Source organism: Sander vitreus, chromosome 14, assembly GCF_031162955.1.
Source record: "Sander vitreus isolate 19-12246 chromosome 14, sanVit1, whole genome shotgun sequence".
In the NCBI taxonomy this organism is placed as follows: Eukaryota; Metazoa; Chordata; class Actinopteri; order Perciformes; family Percidae; genus Sander; species Sander vitreus.
Genome location: NC_135868.1, coordinates 19213597 through 19228232, shown reverse-complemented (window position 1 = coordinate 19228232; position 14636 = coordinate 19213597). Strand labels below are relative to the sequence as shown.

General features: G+C 41.8%; 2 protein-coding genes across 3 annotated transcripts in view; both read right to left on the bottom strand.

Moving 5' to 3' along the window:
* The window catches only part of rims3 (regulating synaptic membrane exocytosis 3), a 42008-nt gene extending 39103 nt beyond the window's left edge, over positions 1-2905 (bottom strand). The window contains exons 1-2 of the mRNA XM_078268367.1: positions 2761-2905; positions 862-865 (exon numbers count right to left, since the gene is read on the bottom strand). The gene's annotated coding sequence lies outside the window, so the exon portion shown is untranslated. The remainder of the gene's footprint in view (positions 1-861; positions 866-2760) is intronic.
* A 3860-nt stretch (positions 2906-6765) lies between these two features.
* On the bottom strand, positions 6766-14235 carry nup42 (nucleoporin 42). 2 transcript variants are annotated; one of them, XM_078267980.1, is made up of 8 exons: positions 13974-14235; positions 9894-10169; positions 9674-9836; positions 9476-9564; positions 9310-9386; positions 8978-9064; positions 8745-8847; positions 6766-7648 (listed from the first exon to the last, which is right to left on the bottom strand). In XM_078267980.1, the coding sequence occupies exons 1-8, from the start codon at positions 14125-14127 to the stop codon at positions 7128-7130; spliced, it is 1470 nt and encodes a 489-aa protein (XP_078124106.1). In that variant the 5' UTR covers positions 14128-14235; the 3' UTR covers positions 6766-7127. The 2 variants fall into 2 exon arrangements, with proteins under 2 accessions (XP_078124106.1, XP_078124105.1); XM_078267979.1 differs by lacking the exon at positions 13974-14235 and having other exon boundaries at positions 9674-9842; positions 9921-9932.
* Between the last annotated feature and the right edge of the window lie 401 nt (positions 14236-14636).

Below are 14636 nucleotides of genomic sequence, written 5' to 3'. Positions count from 1 at the left end.
GACAGGTTTAAGGTAGGCATGGGCCAGTATACTATTCTGACGGTATGATAACCTTCAGCAAAAATATCACAGTTTCACGGTATTGTGGTATTGCAATTACAGCTTTAAAATGTATTATTTTTTTTTAAATGTCTCGGTAAAAAACAAAAAAACAAATTTCCATTGAACACAATGTATTTTATTTTTAAACACACTGCACACTGGCAGGGAGACAGATTACTAAACGGCAGTTTCTCTCCTTGACCACTCATCACTCGAAAAACAGCTCATACCTTAGGAACCGTATGATGGAAAATGTTAGTGGTTTTGAAACCTTGACTTTTTCAAACCACAGTATTCCTTGAAAACGGTAACCGGCCCATGCCTAGTTCAAGGTTAACAAGCATGTGGCTTGCATATGATGGAGATCACATTTGCTGCTGCAGCAGCTTTTAAGCACATATCAAGTGTTAAGATGATTTGAGGACTGATGTTGCAGAGTCCAATATGGCTTGGGTAAAAGTGCAGTGGCATTCAACTGGGTGATCTCCTGACTTGGTGTGATGAAAAATACAAACAAAAATATAATACAGGTGGAAACCCATATTGTTTGAATTATTCTGGGTGTGATTCGATCTGAGTGCAAAACTAATCTCATACAAGACTATAGTGCCTCATTAGCAAGTACACAGCCACATACGGTGCAACAACAACACGCACACTCACATACTAAGATGCACCTAGATGCACACACTGAAGCCTGCTGATTACTGTAAGTGTCTGCTCTGCCCCTTGGTTGTTTTCAAGCAGCTGCCAGCTACAGATCTGAAGTGTGGTCAGATGTGCATGTGAGTGTGCGTAGGTGTGTTTGTGGTGCTGCACTGGACTTTGTCTTTGCCCTTTCCAGCTATCAATTTTGAGAAGCATGTCTGTGTGTGTGTGTGTGTGTGTGTGTGTGTGTGTGTGTGTGTGTGTGTGTGTGTGTGTGTGTGTGCGTGCGTGCGTGCATGCGTTTGTGTGAAGAGAGACTCTTTGATGGAAGATGATACAGTGAAAAACAGGTCAGGCTGGCCTTTTAAGTTTTCAGCTCATGGTACTATCTGAATCAAACGCATACTCGTAGACACACAAGCATACACATATTTTTCACCCTGGTGAATATTTCAAAAGAACAGGGTTTTGCCTGCCCTCTGAACTTATGTGTCATACATCTCAAATCTGCATGGTAGCCACACCCATCCACATGTGGCCCTATACTTCATAAACAGTCCTGTGAGCTGAGTGGCGCAGCTGTTTGAGAACGTCAAATGGGATGACAGATTTTTTTGTACTAATATAGAATGCAGAATTTGTGGGAAATGGCTTCTGCATTTATATGTTTTAAGTTATGTGTAAATCTAGATACATAAACATGGCTTTCCACTTGGCAGGGTTCAGTCCCTTTCCAGCTTTTACTGTCTCAATCGATTATTCAGAGGATCAAGTGTGAGTCAGGCAGGGATTTCAAGTGTTAAGCACATGGATAATTATTCTCTTTCTCCTGAAAACGGGCCAAGGAGGGTGCAATTCTTTAGTGCCAGTTAATGTACTCACTTTATGCTTCACACTATGTGCTTAACACCAACAATTACACATGTCAGAACCATTAAACAGCTTTCAGACTGATTTTCTTAGTAAGATTTAGAAAAAGACATGGGAAGCTCTGGAGCCTCATCACGTGTTTCTGCTCCCATCCACAGGTGGGGAACACAGTTTGAGCTAAGATCTGGACAGTGTTGTGTTTGTGTCTGTGTGTGCGGCCATCTGATATAATCTCACACCTCAGCATGCACTTGGCCTGACCTGAGTGCTGGCAGAGGACAGGCGTCTCAAAATATGCTTATTCTCTCCCCCACACTCCCTTGCCCCTCCCTTAACAGTCACCCTTGCTCACACATACAAACTGCAATCAAACAGGGGTAGCAGTGCATAATATAGCTGATTTATCCTGAGGTACCTTTAGGCCTTTGACCCCATGCAACGGTCTTTGGTGTTTTTTGCCCCCAACGTCTCCTCCCAGGCAGCGCGGCAATGGTTATGTTTATGGTTAAGGTAAGGGTTAGCTGCCTGGAAGGCGCCGTTGGAGGCAAAAAACACCATTGAGGCCATGCAACCCTAATATAGGTCACCAGTAGAAGTGCAAAGTTGACCACTTACATGCTGAACTTTATCCCTACATGGCTAAATCAACAGAGACCATTTCCCATGACTCCACTAACAAATTTGTAAATGTTCAAACATGTATAGGCTACTCATATAAATTTAAAAAAGAATGAGAAAAAAAGACGAACATTTGATTATTTAGGTCACATTATAATCACTCTCCTACACGCCTAATGTGCATTATCCTCATATGACCAGATAAATCCCTTTAAACAGTTAATGAGATTGACTGAAGTAGGAGAAGGCATGACACTGTAACCTGTAAGCGCATCTTGGCATTGCTAAGCTTCTAATGCTACAAAGGTGAGAGTACAAAAGAAGAAACCAAGTCTTCCCAGCTGAGCCTATAAATCATAGTCTGTTGCCAGTTGCCTCTACACCAGACCTATACATTGTAACAATAAAGACAAATTCACATGACTGCGCCCAGTTTAAACCATGCTCCTCTTATCAATGATCATCTGCTATTAATTGCATTATTCAGAATTATATGAGTCCACTGGCGCTATCACTGCCCTGTGCAGGAATTGAGCACTGCGAGACCTGCAATTAAAAAGGAATCAGATCACTTACCGTTACAGCAAGGAGCGACGAAGGCAAAGTGTGGTGTCGGAAGTTGTCAAATAATTGTTTTCTTCTGTCGTATCTGTAAGAAGGTCATCGTTTGGGTTTTATTTTTGCTGTGCTGGACGGCGGTTTGCTGGACGGTTTCTCCGTTTAGTGCTGCTGGTCACACGACATCCAAGGAGCGGTGAGAGACGCGCTGCTGTGGAGAGAGGAGATGAGAGCGGAGGAGAGAAGGGAGGGAAAGGGAGAGGGGATAGGAGATTAGGCATGGTTGATTTCAGCGGCATGGCAAACAGCGACAACGTGTGGCCTTGTGAGGGTAGCGTGAATAAATACTGTCTCTACTGTCCCTCTGTATGTGATGTGACAGAGATAGAGGGATCAGGATACATGTTGGCCCTGAAATGGTTCACGTCACCAGGTTAATTGCACATGGATACCTGCGTTAAAAAGCCTGGCACAAACAAACGTTAGGTCTACTCCACAGATGGGCATGCCATGGCTTGATTAGCTAACTAGCTAGTTAGTGACCCCGTTTGTGGTAGCTTGGTTAAACACAAATGTAATTGTAGCTAAATACAGAGTAAACTAGCCTAAATAGTGAAATTAAGCTTAGTCAAGCTTAAATTACGTGTTGAAGACATTGTTTGAAAATTTGGAAAATACGCTTTATTCACCTATTTTAATGATAGTTGGCTAGATAAGATCAATACCACTCACATTTATCAGCTAACGTCAGCTAAAATATACTTAATAGTTATCTATTTAGCGGCCGGTTAGCTTCGTTTAGCATAAATAAACTGGAAGCAGAGAGACAGATGAAGTTAGCTTTCCTATGTCGGTGGGTAAAAAATAATAATAGTGAGTTTCAGCTAATTGTTTAGCTGTATGGCCTTCAACTTTTGCTACTGCTTTGGTTCACTCTAACTGCTCAAGTATTTTTCTACTTGCTAGCACCAAACAGCAGACAGACACACCCAGTTAGCGACTAACGTTAGCTATAGTCGAACAATTATCAGCTAAAGAGCCAGATATTCCCCTCATGAGTTGGATGAACACCAAAAACAGAGCTAGAGAGTGAATATTGGACTTAGCAACATTCGCCAGGTGACCAGAAACACAGTTTCTCCGTGACTGCTGTATGTGTAAATAGGCAACTGTTCACTTACACGTTAACCATATCAACCGTGAAGATGGTGGTATGTCAATGTTGTGTTCACAACTTGTTTGATATTTCAGGTTTACTGATTAACATTCATTGTATGTGCTTATTTAATCAGTATCTTGCAATTACATAGTGTACTTCTTAAGGTTTAAAATTGGTGTAAAATATTTTTACCGTCTTAAGTTTCTAACCTTGCTGCCAAGCAAACTTGAGGTGGAGTGCATAAGGTGTTTTGGCTCGCACTTTATGGATAGGATATTTTGAATGTGCTTTTTAATTTTTTAATTTTCATTTCATTTTCATTTATAAAACTAAACGTATAGACTTGAAACTTGCTTGAGAAAAGTCAGTTACACTAATGTTCTCCTGCTCCGGTTTGCACTGCATCATGTAATTTTAAAGAAGAAATAAAAGCAGTCATGATTTTCACTGAAAAGTATTCGTATTAAATAGACTACAACATGCAAGACACGTGTTTTGCAGTTTTACGAACGCATAAATGAATGTAGCCTAATTAATACATAATTTTCTTCCCAGCCTCAGTGCCACTACAGTTCAAATGATCCATACCAGGCCTCACACATTATTCTCTGTAATGACAGTATTTACTCACTAAAGTGTGTTATTACTTTCAGTGTGTTAGAAGAGTGGTGCACTGATCCTAATATGAACCCAAACATCTGCAGCACAGAAACCCTGCATGTGAAATATGTGCTCCTCAGTCATCCATGCGGCAATCCACTCAAGCAGGCATAAATCCCAGGCTTTAGATCAATGCCCTGTGTCCCATAGGCGAACCACTGTGGCACAATACAATCAATTCTTGTTCTCTGCTGCAACAGTAAGGAGGGTCGTCTGGAAATAGCCCCTATAAAACATTAATACCAACACTGAATCAAAATCACCTCATTGGCATTCTGTATAGAGAGGGGATTCAAGCGGTGGTAAGAGCATCTGTTGCTGTCAACAGCTGATGTAGTGACCACTATGGCTGTGTAATAGCAATAAGCACAATGTGCATTTAGGTACAGCATGTCATACAAAATGCTGATCTGGAAAAGCCAGCAAGGGAAGAGAAATTTTAATCGCTGCAAGTAGAAGTCATAATTCAAAGGATTGATCCGTTCAGCGCTCTCACATACACGGCTGCGGTATACAGTTTAAACAGGGAATTAACAAGACAGACAACAACCCTATTGCCCCTGTGGAAAAGTGTGTTAAATATATTAGAGCATCATATACAGTGTACTGTATGCCTGGTCCATTTTGCTGGAGTCAGGTCACGGTCAATTGAATTACAATCGTAGTCATGTGACCGGGTTTGTGTAAGCTATGATTTCACAGGAGGGTGGGGCAGGTTGGGGATTAAAGGAGGTATTTATATGTGTGCGTGTGTGTGTGTGTGTTCATTTCCACGTAAATGTAATTTCTTAAAATCCAGGCTCCCTCACAGGAATACTGAACAATCCCCATGAGGGAAGGAGGAGGAAAGGACTGCATTCATACATTATATTCATTGCTATTAAACACGTAAAATGAGGGAAATGTAATCATTCCTTTAGTTGCACCATAAACCATATAGAGGTAATATTCAGGTTTCTAGCTGTGTGTGTGTGTGTGTGCGCGCATGCAACCACACACTCATCCCTCATCTTTAATATTGCCCTGCTAATGCATACATTACATAAACACAGGCAGGCTGGCAATTTGACGCAACAGCAGTTAGTGATTAAATCTTCTTTATTTTGCTGTTGGGGGAAACAAGGATTTGCAAATGCCCATATTTCTCAGTTCGATGTATTTAATTAAGTCACCGGATGGCAAATTTAAACAGGTTTCACTGAAACAAGCGTGTAAGTGCCTTTTCATGAGATCTCTTTTTCAATCGTTCATTTATCTGTTGAATTATTTATGTATTATCTGCTAGCAGGGGTTGGGTGAGAGGTTAGTGCTGACAGACTGAGAAGTAGGAGAGAAAATTACTATGTTGCACACTGTTGCTGGCAGTTAGTTGTGTTGCCTTTTACATGCATAAAATTGTATTTCTTATATGCACAATGCCTTTGACCTAACCATGAGATAGACACACACACACACACACACAGGAGGCAGCTCCAGCTCAATTTCACCTCTTGCCGATATCACAAACTCCCTGTCAGCTGAAAATATGCTCCAGTCAGCAGAGTCGTAGCCCCTATTGCAGCAGAATAGGTTATTGCTGTCTCTTTGTCGCTGTCTTCCTCTACTTGTGGTCCCAACGGGTGTTTAACACCTAATGAATACGTATTGAATAGCTTACTCACTCACTGTCATCCTTGCACCACCACGCTTTACTCTCTTTTAGTGGATGTAGGCCTGCAAACTGGTGTGGATGGATAGTTTTAGAGTGATGGGCTTGGCTTCAGTTGTTACAATAGTGTCACATTACAATGCGAGTAAAAACAAACAGAGGGAGATTAATAAGCAGCATAAGGCATCAAATGACCTCTTATTTTCAAGTTACTTCCAAGTCACTTATTTACACTTGCCTAGTGTGTTTGTGCTTTATGATAATGTTACAAGGCTGATCGATTTTCTTCTTGCTTGTATTCTGTCATCCTCTCCTGGTAGAGTTGTGCAATTACAGCAGTTATAAAAACTGTAAGATTACAGTATATTACCAGAGGATACTCTTTTATTCTACGATGAAGCATTCAGTGTAATATATTTCTAGGTAAGAGGACAATATGTCTGAATTGTTGCAGGAGTTTTGTGCAGGTAAAATTTTCCAACCAAGTTCAAGGCACATTTGTTTTGTAATATAGACCATGTTCAAACACATAATCATGCAAATAAACATTCAGAAACATTGCTCATCAACTGATCAGTTTACTGTCAGCATCTCAACAAATGGGGGGGGAAAGTAAAATGGGCAAATAGATTCGGAACAATTCTGAAAGACATTCGAAAATAGCACTTTATATGACAAAAGACATCTAAAAATATGTACTGTGTATTGCACAGCTGTACATAAAGCATGCCATGCATTTACACAAAAATATTAAATGGAACCATAGCGAGTTTTCCCTGTCAGAATTGATCTGAAGTATTTAAACATTAGCCATATCTTAATTATATGAGTTTGGTTAAAACAGAAGCACTATGCAGAAGAAAATCTTAACTTTATATAAATTATTTCTTTATTTTAAAAATCGTGTGAACTTTTCCTACAGCATCACACCACTAGCATGTTAGCTGGAGGAGGCTTTAAAGGAATCTGGCCGAGAGTGAACCTCTTAGCCTTGAACTGATTAAGTTCCTCTGGAGTCATATTGCTCTCGTGTGAAAAAAGACTGTCCAATGCCCGATCGGCAGACCCGGCTCCTGCTGCAGGTGGAGCAGGGGTCGTCCCAAACCCTCCACTCGCCTGTCCAAAACTACTGCCACTTCCTGCTGCAGCAGGTGCTTCAGCACCGAAACCGCTCCTGAATCCTCCGCCGGTGTTTAACCCCGAGGCAGAGCCAAATCCTGAAGTGGCTGCTGGCTTGTCGGTGGTCGGAGCAGCAAAGGAGAAAGAAGAAGGAGAAAGAGCAGAGGAGGCTGCAGTGGAGGAACCAAACCCAGAGGGAGGTTGTGTCGGAGCTGCTAAGGCACTGCCAAAACCTGTTGAGGATGGTGCCGCTGAGGAACCAAATCCACCACTTGGAGCAGCAAAGCTGAAAGTGTTGGCCTGGGCCGGTGCTGGAGCCCCGAAGCCTATATGGTCAGAAATATTTAGAATTAACACAGGAGCAATGGCTAGTATGGATTTGATTATCTGATCACCATATTCAGACAGGACATGTAGTAAAAGCATCTGCTCAAGCACTGTATTCCTGAGAGATGAGGGATACTTTAAAGCAATAGTTCCTTCTTGCAGAAAGTGAGATGATGCCACCCTCATAACCGTCTGTTGAATATGACTAGCAGTGTTTGATGCATAGACTGTATAAGTGAAGCCAAAACATCTTAGTTGTACAGCTGACTGCTGTACAGGTCATAAACCCCACCCCCTCCATGTTAGCCAATGGGACGTGGGCCAAACTAAAGAATCAAATTACACAAAATAAATGTTTCCCAAAGATGTTTTGTCATTTTGAGCAGTTCTTACCACGCTGATGTTTGTTCCAAGAGTTCATTTCTTTGATAAGTTTGGTTTTTATTAGTTTCTTGATGCTATAAAACCGGGGTGAAACGTCATGATTGACAGCTGCGATTGACTCGAGATTAGTCGGGTGTGTTTGATACCGCAGCTCCACCGCCTGATCACTAATGGGCAGACTCTGGCTTCAAAAATTACAAGATAGAGAGAGAGATGATATATATATAGATATATATATATATATATATATATATATATATATATATATATATATATATATATATATATATATATATATATATATATATATATATATATATACACACACACACGTATATATTTTGGGCTTAACTTTTGTACAGTGGGAGGCAGTGAAGACACGTCCATCTTTATTTACAGTCGAACTCCATAGCCAGCAGTCGGCTAGTTAGCTTAGCACAAAGACTGGAAACGACCGATTTTGTTACTGTCAATAAGTAACAAAATCCACCTAGCAGCACCTCTAAAGCTCACTGTGTAACACTTTTTTTATCCATACAAAAAGGCAAAGTGAAGATACAACAATTTCTGTTTTTTTTAAACAAGGAGTTATTTGCCAGACTATTTTTTGGCCGCGAGCAGGTGCGTCCTTTGATCCTTTGCAAGAAAAAATGTTCAACTATTGCTTTACACCTCTACTGTTTTAATGACAACACTTCAATCAATCTTCACCTTTGCTTTCCAAGCTGGATGTAGAGAATCCAAATCCAGTCGCTGTTGCAGAACCAAAGCCACTTGAAGATGCCTGAGGTGCTGGGTTGTTTATCTCTGCAAGCTGCATGGAAAGAAAATAAATCAAAGCATGTTCACTGTATTTAAAAAAATTTTTTTAAAAAAAAGGAAGGCAATTCATAAAAATAGATGGGAGCACTGTTACAGTTACTGTGTGTGTGTGTGTGTCTCACCAAAGCTGCGCGGGTGGCTGGATTCATAACCTTCAGTTCCTGGACTCTGCTTCTCCACTGGTTGAGCAACTGATTGATACCATTGACCTAAACACATGAAATGGGAGTTTCTTAGACTCTTACACATTTTAGACACAAACAACACTAGACTACTTTTAAGATCAAACATTGAGATGTCATCTATCATGTTATTAGAAAGAAAAAAATGTAACTTGTATCCATGCATCCAAGAGTCAAGTATCTTCAGAAATACAAAAAAGAAGGTATCCTTTTCATTTTCTAATTGGCCTGAAGCCATTATTAGGAATGACAATGAGTGACACTACACTTACATAGCTCTGCAGATCTCCTGAAGCTCTAGTAGAGTAATACTCCAGCCTGAGCTCTTCTGGAGAGAGATCAGTGAAACCTGTAGACAAGAAATATCAAACATGATCAGGTCTAGTGTCTACAAATAACAACAGAAATCATGTCATTAAATGTGTATTTGATACAGACCAGATAAAGATGTCTTGAAGCTAGAATAACACGAGAAGCCCCACTGCCCTGAGCTCTCCCAAATATCCATGTCCATCTGAATGATCTCCCTGGGTGACCGTGAGACAGGCATCACATAAATGAATTCCTTATGACGACATTCATTTCAATGCTGCACAACTTAAAAAAAAAAAAAAAAAACTAAAAACACAGACTCACAGTTTTTTGTCATCATCTTCCTCACCAGCTGGCACCTGTTGTACGCCTCCTCTTCCTCCCGTGTCAAAGGTACTGGGAGTACCAAAGGCTGAGAATTTGTTTTGAGAAGAGTAGTCGAATTCGGAGCTCTTCATGTTCTCTCTTCTCCCTCCACCTCCTCCTCCTCCTCCTCCTCCTCGGCCCCAGTCATTCCCTCCCCCTCCTCCTCCTCCCCCTCTGCCCCAGTCATTCCCCCCCCCTCCTCCTCGGCCCCAGTCATTCCCTCCTCCTCCCCCTCGGCCCCAGTCAGCTCCACCGCTTCCCCTTCCTCCTCCTCCTCCTCCTCCTCGGCCCCAGTCAGCTCCACCGCCTCCCCCCCCCCCTCGGCCCCAGTCAGCTCCACCGCCTCCCCCTCCTCCCCGACCCCACTCCTCAGTTCCATGAGAGGAGAAAGATGAAGGCTGGATATAGCCTCCTTTTTGCTGGGAAGGATTCACCCAAACTCTGTTTCCAAACCCTGAAACAACATGCACACCAACACAAGTCAATGTTGAGAGGAAAACGGTTAATGTTAAAACCATTAAAATCATTCCGTTTGTCCATATTGTAATTCTACTACTGCCACTTATGTCTACTCTGTATGTAGGACACCTACAGGATGGCTGACGCTGATACAGGGTAAAAATAATGCTGTGTTCTAGTTACTGTCAGTACCCGAGCCGTACCGCCTGTAAGATCCGTTCTGCGCATGCGCATAATTACGTAGTAGAAAACTAACAATGTCCCTGTGCGATTTGTACCACGCATGCGTTGAAACACTTTACGACCAAACCCCGTCTACGGAAAGCCGTTCCACTCCCTATTCAGCCCCATTGTACCGAATTTGGTTGCAGTTCCACCAGAGTTCCACTGGGGGTGATCGCGGTCCAGTGCTAAATGAATGGGACTCTATGGAGCTAGACGGCTAAAGTTGTCTCTTTCGCCTGATTGTCGTTGAGAAATCTCGGATTTGATTGTAGTTTTTGCAACTTCAACATGGATTATAGGTCAAAAGTTTAATGAACGAGTACTTGTGTCCTTTCGATTTCTTACAGGTTGAGTCATTGTTGCCCATAACACGCTAGCATTCTGCTAATGAATGCTGATTGGTCAGTGAAGGACTGATCACGATCAGAGATCCCGCTTGACGGCATCCAAAGCAGAACCAGAATGTCAGAGTGAATATTTCGGCGTGGTCTTTAAAACATTAGCAAACCTCTTTCTAGCACGTGTATTAACAGGGAGAGCCTAACCTGTCAGCTGTGTTGTCGATGCTTCGAGAGAACAAAGGAAGCGACTCAGAGTTTGCCGTAAAGCAGTATCTCTGGCTGTATGTGTGTATGACGTCATTGACATTTTAAAAAGGCTTTTTAGAACAAAAAAGCCACTTAAAAAAAAACCTAACACCCAGCTGTGTGTATTTTCTTAGCCTCCCCTTTCAAATGCAACATTCAAATGACTAGACAAAAAAATTCTATCCTGAGAAAAGTGGATTTTGAGGGGTATAGCTCCATAGAGTCCCATTCATTCTGCACTGGCCTGTGAGCGCCCCCTATATGGAACTCTGGTGGAACTGCAACCAGTTCAGAAGCCGGAAGTAACGAGAGAGTGGAACGTCTTCCCTTATTAGAAATTCTTTGACCAAACATCACAACTTTTTTATTAAATCTTTATTATACAATAGTCATAGCTACAAACAATCGAGACTTGTCACTGATCCAAAACCGTGTAGCGACGTCGTTGTTGTGTTGTTAATGTTTTTACTTTTAATACTTCGTCTTGACTAATAACCATAGACTGTCTATTATTAATGCGATGAAGTGTAAACGTACATAAGTGTTCTTTTGAAGACGGGATGACAGCTCTTCCAGCCACCACTGCTGTATACCACTATAGTAGCTACATGCTAACGGCAGTAAACATGTCATCTTAGCTGGCAATGTTGTTAAAATCTCCCCAATTCCGGGTCACATTCCTGTTGAAACACGTCCGATTGTGTCGTGTTTGGTTCAGAAGCCTTTATCTGCGATTTTTGACGTTAGAAAGTGCTGCTTCGTTCCACTACAATCTAACGTTAGCATACTCATAGCTAACTATTGTAGCTGCATGCTAACACAACATAGCGGAGCATATATAGCTAGCTATATACGTAGCAGGACTTTGTACCGTAAAAAAAAACAATAAAGGCTTCTAAACCAAATACAAATACAGTAAAGTGACCGGAATTTGGGGTGAACTGTCAAGCATTGAGCTACATAATAGTTTGCTAGGAGTTAGCTGGTCTCTCACAGAGATCTCATTTGTCGCCCTGTTTTTACCTGATACTTTCATCGAAGTACAAACACATGAAGTGAGAGGTATACACACATGCTTAAACTTTATTTAAAGCATGATTAACCTGAAGCAGGACGAAGTCATGACTTAAGACACCAAAGCAAGGCTTCTAGCTCAGGCTAGCTAGCGTTAGCAAATTACCTTCAAAGTTGCAAAGAAATGATGAAACGTAAAATCTGAAGCCTTTATTTAATTTGCTACATGGTGTTGTACTGGATGGCCGGACGACCCTCCGTATATCATTAACAGATACTTTAGGCAACCCCAGCAAACACCTTGTAAACTTCATCTCTGCCATCATAACAGTCTACTGTCACTGTCTAATGTTTTCTTCTGGTAACCAGAAATGTCCAAACATCCTTACGCCAATGCGTGCATAGAGCTGTGAAGTTTGCCGGTGTTCGCGCAAGCGTAGAACCAAAGAATTTCTAATAAGGGAAGACGTTCCACTCTCTCGTTACTTCCGGCTTCTGAATTGGTTGCAGTTCCACCAGAGTTCCATATAGGGGCGCTCACAGGCCAGTGCAGACTGAATGGGACTCTATGGAGCTATACCCCTCAAAATCAACTTTTCTCAGGATATAATCTTTTGTCTAGTAATTTGAACGTTGCATTCGAAAGAGGAGGCTATGCTTCGAAAGGACACAAGTACTCGTTCATTCAACTTTCGACCTATAATCCATGTTGAACTTGCAAAAACTACAATCAAAGCCGAGATTTCTCAACGACAATCAGGCGAAAGAGACAACTTTAGCCGTCTAGCTCCATAGAGTTCCATTCATTTAGCACTGGACCGCGATCACCCCCAGTGGAACTCTGGTGGAACTGCAACCAAATTCGGTACAATGGGGCTGAATAGGGAGTGGAACGGCTTTCCGTAGACGGGCTTTGGTAGAACTGATCAGGCAGTGTTGTAAAACACGTTGAGTTTCTGCGCATGCGCTGAATTATGCGCAGAACGGATTTTACAGGCGGTATGGATCGGGTACTGATGTCGCGTTCTATTTACCTCGCAACTCGGTTTTAAGAGGTCACAGTCGTAAACACGCCCCCTGACCTCGGATTTACGAGCTCGGAACTCGTACAACCTCGCAGTAGCCCGAGTTCAAAATCCAACATGGCTGCCCCCTGTATCAACAGTTGTGAAAAGCTGCAGTAACATAAAGTTATAAGCACATCTGTCTTATTTGTGTCACTAAATCAGTCGTTCACACAGGCATGTTCAACTTCTATCTGTGGACATGTTGTTACGCTGCTTGCATGCACAAAAAAACGGCGTAATGCGTTGTTATCAACTTGTATTGCCAACAATAGCTAACCGGGCTAGAGCTAATGAAAACAATGAAAATCCAACTTTTTAATAGAACGCATTCAACTCGGGTATGACGTCATTCCCAGCTCCGGCTTCCGAGGTAAATAGAACGCAGCATAAATTGCATTTCAGCGGTCACTTTATTAGATACACTTAGCTAAATTTAATGCAGGGTTAGAACAACAGCCACGTATTAAACCCCGCCTTAGTGGAGTATATAATGTTTTTTTTGTTAAAACTTTGGTTTTGTTGTATAAACTGCTGTTTTTATAAAAAGGAAGAGTCGTTGAATCAACTTCCTGGTCACTCTGCAGGATGTAGAGTGATTGTGGTGCTGTTCAAATTGTACTAAACTGAGGTGTTTCTACTATTTTGTTTAATCTTATTGATATAAATTAGTTGAGATTAAGTCCCTAGCTAAATAGTTTAACGTTACCGCTTAGTTTTCACAAATACTCAGAAACTAGCTAAAGTGAACCTCCCGAGAGTAACGTTATCGTCAATGTAAGTCAATTCTGCTTGGTAACGCTAGTTAACTTCGCCAGTAAACTAGCCAACGCTGAGTTTTACATACAAGAGACCAGTTACAGAAATACTTGTGTGACGTTAGCTAAACGTATTTCTCCTGGACGTTACCTCCACCTCCACCTCCTCCTCGATGCTGAGCAGAAGAGCGGTTGTTGTTGTATCCTCCACCTCCTCCTCCTCTGTTTCCTCCGGTCGGGTGCTCGTTCCAACATTTGTCGCCGTAACGACATCGGCCCTGAAGAAAAAAATTGCACACTGTCATTTTCACACGGCGTTGGTTGTTTCAAACGCAACGTTTGTTTATCTGGGCTACCGAATATTGCTCGCACTCGGCCCAATTGTTTTCGTGCGACTCACGAGACTGAAGTCGCAGGAGTTTTACGTCATCGCCCCCGACGCGTTAACAGTGACACCACGTGGTAGTCGATGAACCATTGGCGTTTATAGGCCACAGCTGTTTTGCATCAGAAAACTTTTTCTCCATTGACCAGAATTCTTTTTTTTTTTTAGGAGCAGGGATTTTTGATGATTTGATTTGGCTTCATCAGATCATACACGTCAAATGTATCAAAGGTCATACGTCACTCCACAGAAGATACACAATGTGATTATCAAACTACAAATGATCTGCTTCATGGGCTGGTAGCTTAATAAGAAAGTATTTTTTTCTATTTAGAGTCAGTCCAAAAATATTTTTCTATTCTTTAAAGACCGAAAGAACAAGATCCAGGGTACAAGCGGCCGAAATGGGTTTCCTCAGGAGGGTAGCTG

Coding starts and splice junctions, on each gene's coding strand:
- nup42 (XM_078267980.1), bottom strand. CDS start 14,127: ATGACAGTGTGCAATTTTTTTCTTCAGGGCCGATGTCGTTACGGCGAC. Junction 9,837..9,893: donor AGGGGGGGGGAATGACTGGG/GCAGAGGGGGAG, acceptor GAGGAGGAGGAG/GAGGAGGAGGTGGAGGGAGA. Junction 9,565..9,673: donor GAAGATGATGACAAAAAACT/GTGAGTCTGTGT, acceptor ACGGTCACCCAG/GGAGATCATTCAGATGGACA.